This window comes from Amyelois transitella, chromosome 2 (genome assembly GCF_032362555.1).
Source record: "Amyelois transitella isolate CPQ chromosome 2, ilAmyTran1.1, whole genome shotgun sequence".
Lineage (NCBI taxonomy): Eukaryota > Metazoa > Arthropoda > Insecta > Lepidoptera > Pyralidae > Amyelois > Amyelois transitella.
The window spans coordinates 8,142,452-8,157,392 of NC_083505.1; the positions used below are offsets into that span (position 1 = coordinate 8,142,452).

The 14,941-nt window shown below is 33.3% G+C and overlaps 1 protein-coding gene across 1 annotated transcript; it reads right to left on the reverse strand.

Annotated features, from left to right (window-relative positions):
• Positions 1 to 7,907: 7,907 nt before the first annotated feature.
• LOC106133579 (lebocin-4-like) lies at positions 7,908 to 8,635 on the reverse strand. Its single transcript, XM_013333360.2, has one exon. It carries the CDS (start codon positions 8,586 to 8,588, stop codon positions 7,995 to 7,997), a length of 594 nt encoding a protein of 197 aa, XP_013188814.2. The 5' UTR covers positions 8,589 to 8,635; the 3' UTR covers positions 7,908 to 7,994.
• Between the last annotated feature and the right edge of the window lie 6,306 nt (positions 8,636 to 14,941).

Here is a 14,941-nt window from a genome sequence, read left to right on the forward strand (position 1 = left end):
ATTAAAATCAGGTGATCATGGTGATCGTTTCTGTGGTTTAATTGTTAAGAGGTGATAAACAAACTTATTTTCGCATTTATAATATTCCGCATCAGATTTGTAAGCTATCTGGTGATCGCTAAATACACCACACGATGTCTAAGGCTGACCCGTTTTAATTAAAACTTTGACATTGTGCTGCACTGAAATTGGCAAGTTGAGACATTATTCTTTGAAGGCGACGTAATTGCTTAGATAATTATAAGCATTTTCATAGATCGAAAAGCAGCCAAGTTAGAGTCGAACTTAGGATTCTTTATCATTGTATAATCCAAATTTCGTTTGAAGTATTTGATAAATTTTACAAACTTGAATTTTTCACGGTGTACCATTTTTTGTAATGGTGTCGTGTGGTTCCCGGCACCATTGCAAAAAAGAATAGGACCATTCCATCTCTTTCCCACGGATGTCGTAAAAGGCGACTAAGGGATAGGCTTATAAACTTGGGATTCCTCTTTTAGGCGATAGGCTAGCAACCTGTCACTATTTGAATCTTAATTCTATCACTAAGCCTAACAGCTGAGCGTGGCCTTTCAGTCTTTTCAAGACTGTTGGCTCTGTCTACTCCGCTAGGGATATAGACGTGATCATATGTATGTACGTATGTTGAATTTTTCACAAATATTCTTTCTTTTCTATATTATCGCTTCCACCGGACTTTCGGTGATTCTGCCAATGTCATGGTTTGAAGAGATTCACAAATATTATTCCTGCCCATAAATTTTCTATGACATAAGGACTGGCATGGGACTGGCCATCAGATGTGACGTAAAATTTCGTTTCGTTTTTACCGTTCGCTTACGGAACCTTTAAAATTGTAACGAAATCGATTTAATCGTATTAAATCACTAAGGAAAAATTTAGTACGGTCCTTCGCTACCCACTTCTCAGACTCTTGGCTAAATATTTAGTTTGTATCGCGAACGGTCGGGCAAACGGTAAGAGGGTTCTTTCAAGTTAAATTTTTTTTAATTTCTTTAGTGTTTAGAATTAAAATATCTCGTTGTTAGGCGCAAGGTTAAATATTTATTGAATTATAACAACAAAAAACAATGTATCATATCGTGAGGGACTAACAATATCTTGTATACTAACAATATACATATATATAATATTCTAATAGCTATTTCACACCTATACGAAGAGATTACATCAACACTTTTACGTTCTAGACTAATATCATTTTCAACACTAACTTGGTGGATCTCAATGTCGACAAGAATCAAATTGAATTATGAAACTTTTGCAGCTTAGTAACACGATTCGTCAGTTTCGAGAGAGTTCTCGTTGGTTCGTATTTACAATTCCTATATATTTAAGTAAATAACAAGTTCTCACTAATATAAAAATAATATAAAGACGAGTTACTTCTAAGTTCTTGTTATAAGGTCGCCTAAATTCACTGAGCAAGAAAAAGTTGATAATAAATTCCTGAGAAGTTGTCCAGTAATCTAAATGTACAGACAAAGGCGTCCGTACACTTAATGGTCCATTATATCTCATTTTTAACACATCAAGAGAAAGATTTTGTTAACTTTATTTCGCCCATTTGGCGTTAAATGTAATTTTGCTGAGCTGATGTAAAATTAATTTGGATAAATCACTGCTCCTGTAATGTGTCAGTAGCTTAATTTATTTTGCAATTACGTATCGGAGGCAAAGCTCTTAAAAGGATAAAAATATCTCATTAAAACAGAGTAGGTACATACAAAAAAAACGTATTATGCGTTTATCAGTATTTTTATTTTTAGTAGGTAATTCAAAAAGATTACAAGTGATTCAATATTTAAGCCCAGACAAATACTTACTATTACCACTTATACGAGTACTACACTTGTTCAATTGCAAACCAACAGATAATTATTCATTCTAATTGCACTGATGCTGTTGTATATGTATATCCCATCACTATTGATTTATTGAAAAATAAAGCTAACGACGAACCAATACATTATCATGATTAGTGAGTGCTATTTATTCAGTAACAGCAGTAAATATAAATGTTAACTTACATCACTTAATGATGCCCCATTTCACTTGTAAAATAATAACATATGGAATCTTCAATGCATTATAAATTATTTTAAAAATATGTAAAAATAATGCTACCTGCATTATTTGTTGTTATTACATTGTTATTCAAAATGAGATATGAATCTGTATCAAAAGAAAAATGTATGTTTTACTGTAAGTATAATATCATTTTCTATCCAAAAAAGTAAGTTACCACGCAAATAATAAGTACAGTCGAGGGTTTAAAACATGCATACATACTATCTATTTAAGAGCAATATAAAGGTGGGCTTAATTCTAAATGGGGTCTCTTGGGTCAACCTTAAATTCAGAGGAAAATAATAGCTGTTGTTATAATTTTCAGCAAGAGGTAGTTGAACTCAGTGCTTACCCGAAATATAAAATGTAACAAATCATTCAATGACTCGTCAAAAATCCGACCAATCCAATGAACCCAAAAAGCAAAGCCTCTTTCTAAGTAAGATTGTTTGTAATAGAAATAACTAGGGTAACCCGTGAGAACGTCTTCAATATAAATTTTATTTACTGTCCACTGATTGTTACATGATTCATCCGCGAAAAATGTTACCGATTTCAACAAAATCGGTCCGGTGATTTTACAGTCATAAAAACAGAGATATACAGGATAACATTCTTTTAAACGTAGGTATAATCTTTAACAATATGTTATTATTACTCAACGAAATACTCAATAATTAAATTACTTACTTGAAAGAAACATTGTGACAACGAAGATAAACCTTAGCATATCTTCCCAAAGCATGTAAAGTGATTGTTAAATGTTAATTGAGGAGAATTTAATGAGAGAAAGGAACAACCCGTAATTTGAATTAATTTGTATGTTTGTCCAAAAATTCATCCTCGCAATCATTAGATGGGTTATAATGAAACACGGCGCCATAAAACTGCACTCATTTACAGGTGTTGCATTGTATTGCTCTACATGTACACACATTTTGCATAGCTATCTTGTCATATTTATACGTTAAGAGTAAAAGTTAAAATGTCTGACTATTAAGTCAAAAAAGAGAAAATCATTGGCTGCTTCTTGGGTGATGTCATCTCACCTTCCTAAGTCCACAGAGTGAACAACATGGTAACTGGTCTCGAAAAAGGTAACTCGAGGCTGAAACTATTACTTACTTGACTCTGGCGTAAATTTGCGGAAGTCATGAACTTTATTCTAAAATCAGAAATACATAAAGCTTGTATATAAAGCTTTGAATACACGGCATCTTGGTCAATGGAAATCCATTGCTATCAGAAGAGACATTACGACCACTGCCTTATAGATACACCTTTGAGCTGTGTATACGGCGAGGCATTTTGATTACAGTGTACCAAATAGTATGTATAATACCTACGTATAATTCCATTATGAATCGATGAAAAGGGTTAAAAATATAATTTTTGTCTCCACCATCGAGTGGAATATCAGCATGTTCGTTTTATTCTCTGTACTGTGTTTGTTAGTATGAGAAATATTTGACTAATTTACCTACAGCTTGGTCAAAAATCGCTTACGTTCATCTGTTAATTGTCATTTGAGTACCTAATCAACCTCATAAACATTTAACACCTTAACAAACGTTATTCCTATTTCTCTACACTCTACTTATAAATGCAAATGTAACTCTGCCTGTTGTGTCTGTATTACGCTTTCAAACCTAAGCCCAGTGGCTTACCAGCCAATTATAAAATTTTATAATTGGCTGGTAAGCCACTGTAACTGTATAATATAATATGTTTGTATCCACTGTTTATTACTAATAAAGGGGGAGAAAGAGTTAAAAGAGTGGAAGGAGTTGAAAGATTATCAGTAACCTTTTACGGCGAAGGAAGCCGCAGGTAACAGCTAGTAGATAGATAAAAAATACACATACGTCGTAATGATTAAATAAGTATTCTATCTCAAAATATCAGAAAAATTATTTTTTGTGTTTTTTTTAAATAGGTTTTTAAATATAGCTTACTTCTATTTGTATAAACAGTAAAATTACTTTTATTTATTTTCACTTCTAAGCAAATAATCGTTTAACGAAAAATCATAATCTTATGTAGTTCATAATATCTAGGTACTGATATTGGCAAGTACAATTTAGCGACAAGAGTGGTTTGACTGCTTTATAATTATTCCAATGAGATACGTTTTGAGCCTTAAATTATCATAAATATTAAAATGTGATTCCTCTTATAATAATGAGAAATATTGCTTTATTTCTGCAGAAATTAATTCTATTCGATAATGTCTAAGAATAAGGCTGTTTGAGATGACAAAAATATTAAATAAGAAAGCTTTAGTACGCCAATTCGTAAACACGACCATCCATTTTCTTGTTATCGTGAGAAGTTCAGGAAATCCTCTAAATAACTACACTATCAAAGAAAAGCCATATTTGTAGCCACGTTACTGACTTTCTATCAGCCCGTGACTCTCTCTCAACAAGTGACTGACTCTCATCAGCATGTGACACTCCCTATCTGCACGTGACCGACACTATATCAGCACGTGACTGACTCACTTTGAAAACGTTACAGACTCTCTACGACCATGTGACTGACTCTTTCTGACTGCACATGACTGATTTCAACACGTGAGTGAACCTTTGTCTGCACGTGACTCTCCCTGTCATCACGTGACTCCCTCTGTCACTACGTGAATGATTTCTGAGTCTTGTGTTGACCATTGCCAATAATCTTAATTCGAATACCTACTACAATAATGTTAGTTAATAATGACAATTTGTCCAAAATTTTGTCTTTGCCTTTCTTTAAAAGTTTCAAATACAGACTCGAACTGTCTAATAAAAATATCGACTACGACTAAAGGGTACAAGTATAGTTTCAAAATACAATTTATTTACAGGATTAGTGATGTTTGATGACCCTTTTAGGCTTATCAAACATCAACGGCTTTTAGATTGTACAGAATTGGAACCGCCAAAGTAGTGATTGAATGCCTGCTTCCAATCAGCCCTTACGGCTGAATACATATGAATAGCTACCTACCAAACCAATGTCCTCATACATACGGGCTTAGTAACAAGGCCATTATTTCATAAGTGATTAGTTTCTATATTAGTATTGAGTCTATTCGATTTAATTTATGTGAAGTATCAACAAAGAGTTTTCAGCTACATGCCACATCAATAAATAGGAAATTTATATTTACAAATGAACGGATTATGGAACTATTGGCCGTAGTATGAACAATTAAAAAAACAAGTTGATGTAACTCGTAAGATTTAACTTAAACTTATTTTAGATAGGCAGATTAACTTACGCTTTATGATATATCTAATGAAAGATATTTCTTAACTCGTCTTTCCAGTTTCCCGAGTAATCTTTGCTCAACTACAACGGTGACAAGTCAAAACTTTAACGAGACGACTTTACGACTCAAAAGATGCACACGAACTTGAGATACCTAGTTATGTCGCCTTTATCAGTTCGGTGCATTTACCTCGTGAGTTTCATTTCTCATTTTTCTATAATTCTTTTTTCCAACTTATTTGCCTGGTGATTCGCTCCTTTGAGGAATTGTATGCTAAAATTATGATAGGTAGAAATAATAAACTTATTCAATTAAATTTGAAAGGTTTAATGGCATCTGGATGGATGTTTCTTTCTTATCCTGGTGTTACGTTACCCGAGAGCCAGGATTTAACGCAAGTGGGAAGCGATTAATACAACTATTATTCAATATTCGTATTTTTGCGTAACAATGAAAAAATATGTTAAAAATAAAAGTATACTTATCAAACAAACAGACATAATATAAACACGTGAACGAGTATCTACCTAATTCACGACAGCCCGCACACAGCATGAGTTCCACACCCAACTTTATGTTATTTCAGGAAGGAGCCCCGAAGTTTACATCTAAATCATACTCAAGTTTTGAGACAAGCATCTGAACATGCGACGTTTGCAAATGGCGTCAACCAACCTATTTGGATCTAAATCGTCAGATCAACTTAATTGGTTGTATTGGACTGTATTTTGAAGTACTAATAATTTATCGAAAAAATTTAAGTGACTAAAATTAGAACCTATAGAAAGTGTTATAGACATCTACCTATAGATATTTACCTATAGTAATTAATAAATGTAACGAAGTGAAATAGGTGAATTTTCAAAGTGACCTCCCAATACATACATACATATAATCACATCCATATACTTCGCGGGGTAGACAGAGCCACCAGTCTTTAAAGGCTGATAGGCCACGTTAAGCTGCTTGGCTTAGTTATAGAATTGAGATTCATATATTATTTAATTAATATAATCACGTCTTTATCCCTTACGGGTAGACAGAACCAAAAAGTCTCATGAGGATTATGCCGTTTAGGGAAGTGTCGATAGCCTTATGAAATCATTTACCATCAGGTGAACCGTACTTATTTAATATCTACTAGCGACCCGCCCCAGCTTCGTAAATACCAATCACCACCAAATATAAAATCGTCAATTACCTTTATACTTATCTACGAGAGAAACTCTTTTATGAATGACTACAATACAATGTTTTTTTATTTTTTTTAAATCATAACGTCAAACCCACTGAATGAAACTTATTTACAATGTAAATAAACAAATAAAAAAACGAGAACGATTCTCTCCGTTAATGAATAAAGCTAACGCAAGTAAAAAGCGTTTATCAAGCCGTTGCGACCACTCGGTACGTAGTTTAATTAAATTTTTAATTTATTGTGAAGACGGCCGCATGTGGTGCCGAGCACATAGCTTTGCAATTTGCTGCTATCTGTTGTTTATTTACTTCATATTAACTATACTTATTTAGATATAACTGTACATTAGCTCTAACCGATTTGTTAGACTATTAATAGTTGCATTTTTAATAAAAGAATAGGTACATATAAAAAACGGCCATGAGTTTGTGCCAACTTAAGTAACTTTCAAGATTTTTTAGAACTGTAGACATATATAATCGTAATCAAGTTGCGAAACTGTATGGGTAACCTATATCAGACTGCATAATTAATTTCTAAGTGATGTAACACGTACAATCTATACTTATTGATTGGTACAACATAATCTACTTAGTATGTTTTCTTTCTTGATGATTTATAGGTGTGTATACATGCTAATATTAAAATCGCAATGTTTTAAATCCACTTAACCAATCTTTTCCCCGACCGAATTGTTTTCTTTGCAATTTTTGCTCATATATGTAGTGTGGTGTAAGGAAAGTCAAGGCCCCGAAGCTCTATAATGGAGGGTGCAACCGGGAATGCGCAAAGATAAGAGAAAGAGCACTCTCTATAAATGTCGTGTACGGAGAAGAGGATACTTTTCACGGGAGAAATTGATTTAACTTATTTATTAATAAAAAAATATCGACAGTCTCTGTATACTTTCTAACCGACGCCTGCCTAAATATATGTGGTACTTTATAAGAGACGTGGGACCATCGATCACTTCCTTAGAAGGTAGGTATGTTACCACCTTGGGGAATTTGCTTGTCAACATTGTAATTGATACATTTGATTTCTCAGTAAATCGATGCATGAAGTACATTACACATAATTATGTAGTTTCGGTGTAATTTTTTTTTAAGTTTTATTGCTACATTATTCACACCTCAATTCTATAGGTACCTGAAAGATATTTTGTACTTAATAAAACGAGAATAGGCACAGATATCTACTAAGCCAGTAAAATACATATTATATGTAAAATATCTAAATAGCTTTTAAGTTTAGGTAAATAGATACCTACCTAAACATGTATTATACAATTAAGCCTACTATTATTGAGATTATTAATATTTCTTAGGGAAAGTACTAGAAAACTCAATCAAAATGCATATGTTAAATATTTTTCTTAATTTTATTACTAGCCTTAAATTACTATTTATATTTTAAAATTACAAATCTCTACTTTTACTGACGTCACATCTAATGACGACGATTCTTCGAAACTCCAAAGCGCTGCCAAGGGTTGGTACGTACGTTAGGATTCCAATTAGGTATGATGACGTCACGATGCGAAGGTTTCCTTACACCTGGTAGCTGTATATCTCGAGTCACTCGAGCGTAAATAGGGAACGGCTTGGTATCTGTTATCGGGCGTGGTGGTTTTGGAAAGAAAGGCGGTAAAGTAAATTGTTCAGGCAGCCTTATTGACCTTGCGTTTCTCCGGTTGTGTCCGGGATGAGTAGCCCCCGTGTCCCGGCTTCCACTTGACGTTGAATGACTTCCTCCACCACGTTTGGCACTAGGAGAATCCAAGCTGCGAGCATATCTCCTATTCGGATCCAACTTCACGTCATCTGTAAACTGGGGCAGGAATGGATGGTCAGCCGAGCTCGGTGCCCGGTCTATATTGTCTCCTTTGTATAACCATAGTGGCTCATCGTCACTTGCGGCTCGTACTTTGCGAATCAATATAGGCTTCCTCGGGGGAGGTCTGAACGTAGGTTGAACAAATCGCTGGCAAGAGGATTCTGCAACGAGGAACACGCCCAATACAAATAATACAAGCTTCAACATCTTGATATTTCTCCTTAGACCACTCCAAATTAACTGTGCTGGAGTTGATAATATGTTAGTATTATATACCCTGATAGGAGGAAAACAAGGTACTTTACCGTAATGCGGTGAAATCGGGCCGGAACGCGGGAATAACCTGCGTGCTTCATATTCACCGCGCTCTTTGTTTACAAAATGCAAAGATAATACTTAACCTCGAGATAAGTTCTTTGGAATAGGGACTTTAACGTGAGTGACTTACTTCAATGAAATGACAATATTGTAAACATTATTTAAATGAAGTGATATAAATTATATGCATTTCGCAAAATTAGATCACAAAACAACTTATAACGAGTACCTAGACCTTGAAATGAACAGGAAGTACAGTTACTTATATTTTTATTTTACTCGTTTGCAAGCATTTGTTTTGTAATAAAAAAAATCAGAATTTTTTTAACTATCTATTAAAATAATCGTATTTAAGTAATTTATGAAAGCTCATGCGAAAAAGGTCTCTTTCGCAAAACGTCAGTGACTAAAAATAAAAAGTGACTTTCTAAGCAAAATCATTTATTAAATTAACTACAGTTATGATATCCTTATATTTGATGATAATTAACGATTTTGCTTTGAAAATTTGTACTTTATGAATACGTAGGCCACAGAGTCTTTTCTGAGTTAAGTAGGTAGGTACCTACTATAAGTTAAACGTATCTAGTGATTACGTTCTTTATGTAAGTTAGTTTGAGTGAACCGATACTCTTACGGGAAATATTTTCTCAACTTATAGCTCCGTGCAAAAATATGACCACGGTAGACAGGTTTTTCATCACAATCCATTCCAATCATGGTCAAAAGGCGCACCAAGGGCTTCTCCCCTAAGGGGTAGGAATGTAACCGGGACTTACGTCAGAAGAAAGAAGAGAGTACCTATCTTACCTATTAACTTCCAATTCGAATTTTATACAAACCTTTACATAATATGTAGGTAATCTTACATTTCAAAATGCAACTCAAGTTATAATAAAGTACCTAAGTATTTAAAGTTGGAAATCTAAAAGGCGTCTGGGATATTTTCAACAAAAATATCGCTGTTATTCTTTCTCAGATCTTTCGGTACGTGCCCTCGTACTTGGCGGATAGTTTGATTTAAACATAAAGTTTGTATCTGTCGGACCAAACTGGAGAAAACTTTGCAAGTGAACTCAGCAGATGGAACTAACAAAAAATACTTAACTAGTTAGATAGTTTCTAGGTAGTTACCTAAGTGGGTACTTTCCCTCGCATCTATTATGTGTCTAACACAAGATCTCATACTTAGATTTCAGATTGTTGTAAGTACACCTGACCATCTAAATTGGAATACCTAATCAATGTAGGAAGGTAAGTAATTGCCGCCATTTCGGGGAATTCTGCATTGCATGATTGCAGCACCTACACGTCAAAGGGTTTGTCCATATCTGTTAAAGATTTACCTACTTAATTAGGATGAGAGTGTTCTTTTTATTTCGTTTATATTTTTTACTACGTATTGGGCCGATTGTTTGATTAATGGGTACTAACTAAAACACTTATTATAAACAGTAAAAACTAGTCCGGCGGGTCCAGCGGTTCCGGCTTAAATTCCCGTTCCTGTGGGAATTTCTCAAGCCACTAAACATTTCCCTCTATAATATTTATATGGATATAGCTCAGCTTATTGTCAGAGTTTAGTTGTCATTGAGATATAACATTTGAAACAATGCACGCCATTGCATAGCATTAGAATGAGTGCTGCAAACAAATTCCTGTCGGAGTTGGTAAATATTATATGTATGGATAGAAATAGACCCTTTGTCCTGTTATCTCTATCGAGCATATACCTATATACATATATAAGTACCCTTAAAAGTATATTTACGGTATTCATTAAACACAGATTCTGTATCTTTAACATCGATGACTTGAGTTGATATTTTAATTATAATCAAATGCAAATGATCAGTGTATCTGTGAATTCTACATAAATGGTGAAAGAAATTGAAAAAGAAAACACTAATGAATTGAACAGGTAAGTAGATCTCTATGATGCCGCCCCACTCAGAATCGAATCTCCTATATATATACATATTTGTAGAGCATTATATTTTTAGAGGTTCCACTAGTTACTACACCACAGTAGGTATTATATGGATTTTTGTAAATCAAAATAACACCAAATTCAGACAGAGAGAAAAATAACTTTGTAATACTTATACAGCGGAATGCTTGATTCCAGAAGCAACAGAAGACAGCAAGTCTAAAATTACCAAGTAAAAATTGACTTATCACTCTGTTATAAATTGGAAACAAATTTTGAAAACTAAATTTGTAAATTTGTAATGTGCCGTGTGGTTCCCGGCACCAATACAAAAAAGAATAGGACCACTCCATCTCTTTCCCATGGATGTCATAAAAGGCGACTAAGGGATAGGCTTACAAACTTGGGATTCTTTTTTAGGCGACAGGCTAGCAACCTGTCACTATTTGAATCTCAATTCTATCATTAAGCCATATAGCTGAACGTGGCCTTTCAGTCTTTTCAAGACTGTTGGCTCTGTCTACCCCGTAAGGGATATAGACGTGATGATATGTATGTATGTAAATTTAACAAAATTCCCATTGAAAAAATGGGTTACGTACTAATAATGCGTCATAAATGCGACGATTGTGGATAAAAAATGTTGCTTTTTATAACATCTTTCTAGCAAAAAATATCTGTAAATGTGAATCTTGTGTAAATCAAACAAGTCAATGCAGTTTTTGGTTGTTTATTTCTCAGGAAGCAAATGATTCACAGCATTGGTGGGATACAGAGGTCTTACAATACTGGGCCGAAACATTCTCTTACCTGAAGCATTTGACGATTTTCATTCTTTTTTTTTTCTTTTTTATTAGTAGTACAACAGCTTAGAATACATAAGTACCCAAATATAAAAATGTGGGAAAACAACTTTATAGATAGTCGTAAGACATATTTAGTAAAGCGACTTTTTACTTTATCATAAACTACACACCTTACTAAATCACATTTCTAATTATGTCAAAATTATTTATCACATTTATAACATTCTGTACAAAGTAAAAAAATATCTTCATACTTCCACTATTAAAAATAAAACGTATGAAGATTGCAACGATAACTTTCATTTACTAACTGTTGTATTGTTTTCACTTGGTACTAGTATAGTTAGGTACATTTTACTCGTTCACTGGAACTGTACTTGACTAATTATTTAAAAGCGATTATCGCACACACGAGTTAGTGAGTCCAGTCCACTTCATATCACAATCACAAATACTAAAATGATATGCAGTTACCATGCTATTTTCTTACTTTGACGAGTGGTACCTACAGCGGTCTATGGATAGGCGTACTTAAACATACAATATTAAGTTACTCTTTCTATGTTTAATCTAAACTTCAACTTGTTTTAAATATCATAATAAACTTGTTAAGATATAAATAACACAATAATTACGTTAAAGGACTTACAACCTTCACAAGAAGTGATGAATTCATGTAATTTACAACAGTCCCATCTGTACAATATTCAAGATTGGATTAAAATATTTAAGTCTACGAAAGATTTAAATATCATTAAAGGGATGCGGAATATTACCTGTGTAATGGATTCTCGTTTTCATATCAGTTGAAACATATTTAGCAAAAGTGTGATCGCATGATATGTTGATAGTAATAATATTATCATAGGTTTAAATTAACAATGCTAAATAAAAAAATGCTATATCAAACATATAAGTACAATCAACAAGTATGTCTCTTAATTTAAATGCGTACAAAGGGCATACATTCCAGTAGGTATCATACGCAAGAGGTTTAATATCGGCTACAAATGGCAAGCTAGGAACAATCGGCCTCGGCGACAGCCCAGCACCCACCCACGCGCGTGACGCATCTGACTCGATTTAAAAAAAACAAACATTTGAATAATTATGCAAAACAATTATTACAACCTTTCTAATTTGAACTTTTCTCAAAACTGGGACTTTAAAATGCAAGATTGTGATTTGTGACCGTGAGAAACAATCGAATATCATCATTACTCTATAGGGACACTCAAATTATTACAAATAAATTTACAAATATACTCAATCTCTAAATATTATCTAATATAAATTGAATATTTACAAATAAGGCACGTCAGATGTGACGTGACCAAACACTCTCTTACATATCTGTTATTTACAATGACTATATAAACATTAATTTAAGAGCATTGCGTTTTCGTGAGCTTGATCAATTTAATCCCTTGTTCAATTAACAGAATAGTTCAAAGGTGAACATACAAACAGTATGTGTTGTCAATTGCTTCAATATTTTCACAGTATGTCAAATAAATAACTTCTAATTTTCCACTGGAGTAACATTCCTGTTTTAAAATCGTTAAGGCTTCATCAACATTCGGTCAATAAAATATATAGATACAAGTATCAGAAGCCCAATAAGCTAGTATTAGAAATCAGTCTTGGATCAAAGGAAACAATTCAGTACTCTTTTTGTATAAAATTCGTCATATTCCGATTTTAAACGGCATGTGGTAAAGGCTCAGTTGTGAAACAGATAAGTTAGAATTTTAGGGAATTCCATGAGCTTTTCCATGACAATTAGTGCCTAGGGTTTATAGTTTACTCGTCATAAACCACAAATAACTAATCAAATCGATTATAAAACAGCAGCAGAGTGACACATTCACGACATTTGATTCTACAACTAATACAACATGAGAAAACAAACATTTGTATACCGCACACATCTTTATATCAAATTTAATCATGATTGCCCTATTATATTTAAGTCATATGTCGCTTAACGTAATATTCTCTTGAATAAAAAGAGATTAACTTGTACTAACGGAGTGTACTAAATGAAGCTGCCGAAATGTGAAGCCTCGGCACTGGCTTTACAGTTTAACAAATCATATATTTTATGTCTAATTACTAATTCTTTCCTATCACATAGTCATTGGATGTAAATTTTATTTTATCGATTGTAATTTTTTCTACCAATTAATTCCAATATGGCACATAATACTAAAATGTAAACGTATGTCAAATGGGCAACAATGTTATTTTATAAAAATAGAAATGAAAAAATGGTATGTTTTAAGAATCTCCTGTAACATTCTATTTTTTCTCCAATCAGAAATTTATATTGATTGAATTTAAAAACTTGTGAAACTAATGTACATGCGATCTCTATTATTTTTATTTTTTGTAGTATTTTATAATTCATTGCTTATCATAATATTTAAGAAGGTTAAGCTATCTAATGTATATGTTCGAAAACATGTCTTAAATATTAATAATGTGTTTTCATGCAGACGCTGAGAAACATTTCCAATATCTACCAATTGCATATTCCGATATTTTACTGTTTGCCTATACCTAAAATCTGCTGCTGTAAATGTCAAATAAAAATGGAATTCCCTCCAAATTCTCAATACATAACAGCTAGCAGTTATTAAATGTTTAATGATAACTGCACTTTCAATTTTATTTTGTAGTTATATTGCCTAAAAAGGATAATCCACAAGATTTTTCATACAACTCATAATATATTAATTGAGATAACAGTTAGTTAATTTTATATGTATATATATAATGTACCTAGGGCCATACTTTCTCCAAATAAACATAAATACAGAATAAAATATATTCGTTTCAGGCACTAAATTTAAAATGTTGTTCTAAACACTCCTTTTGATTATCGAAAAGAGAAGCAAAACGGCTCTTGGTGCAATTTGGACCAAGCGAACCTGAGGCTTAGTCTGCAACCCGCTCCAGGGGATCTATTTAAGAACATTGATGAGACCAATATTATTATTTATCTCTCTTTCCAGGATTAAATGAGAGGGAAGATGAGACACATACCTTATCAACGTCTATTGAATAAAACCCCCCAAGTAGAGCTCGAAACCCTGCTCGTTCAACCAAAATACAGCAGTTTTACATACTTCAGCTCATTTATCGTTTAACAGCGAAGCAGACGCCTGTGTAGTGAACGTAGAACAATCGACGTAGTTAAATAAGCTATTTTTCATTCCTACTATAAGTTTGATCAAGGTACCAGAATTCACCCTTGAACATTTCCAAATTCTTTGGCATGCTCCCCCTTTTTCTAACGTTTCGAAAATCACAGACACGCTCAATATTCTCTCACGAATATTTCGATATTTCCAGACACTCTGATAATAGTTGCAAACTTTCTCTCAACACTGAAACTATCACTCAACTCTCTAAATGCTATTTATCTCTGCTATTCTCTCTAAAAATATCTAATACTCACTCAACACACCGATACCATCTTTCGACACTTCGATAATGGGAAA

Excerpts from the sequence above, each read along its gene's own strand:
- LOC106133579 (XM_013333360.2), bottom strand. The coding sequence starts at position 8,588 with ATGTTGAAGCTTGTATTATTTGTATTGGGCGTGTTCCTCGTTGCAGAA.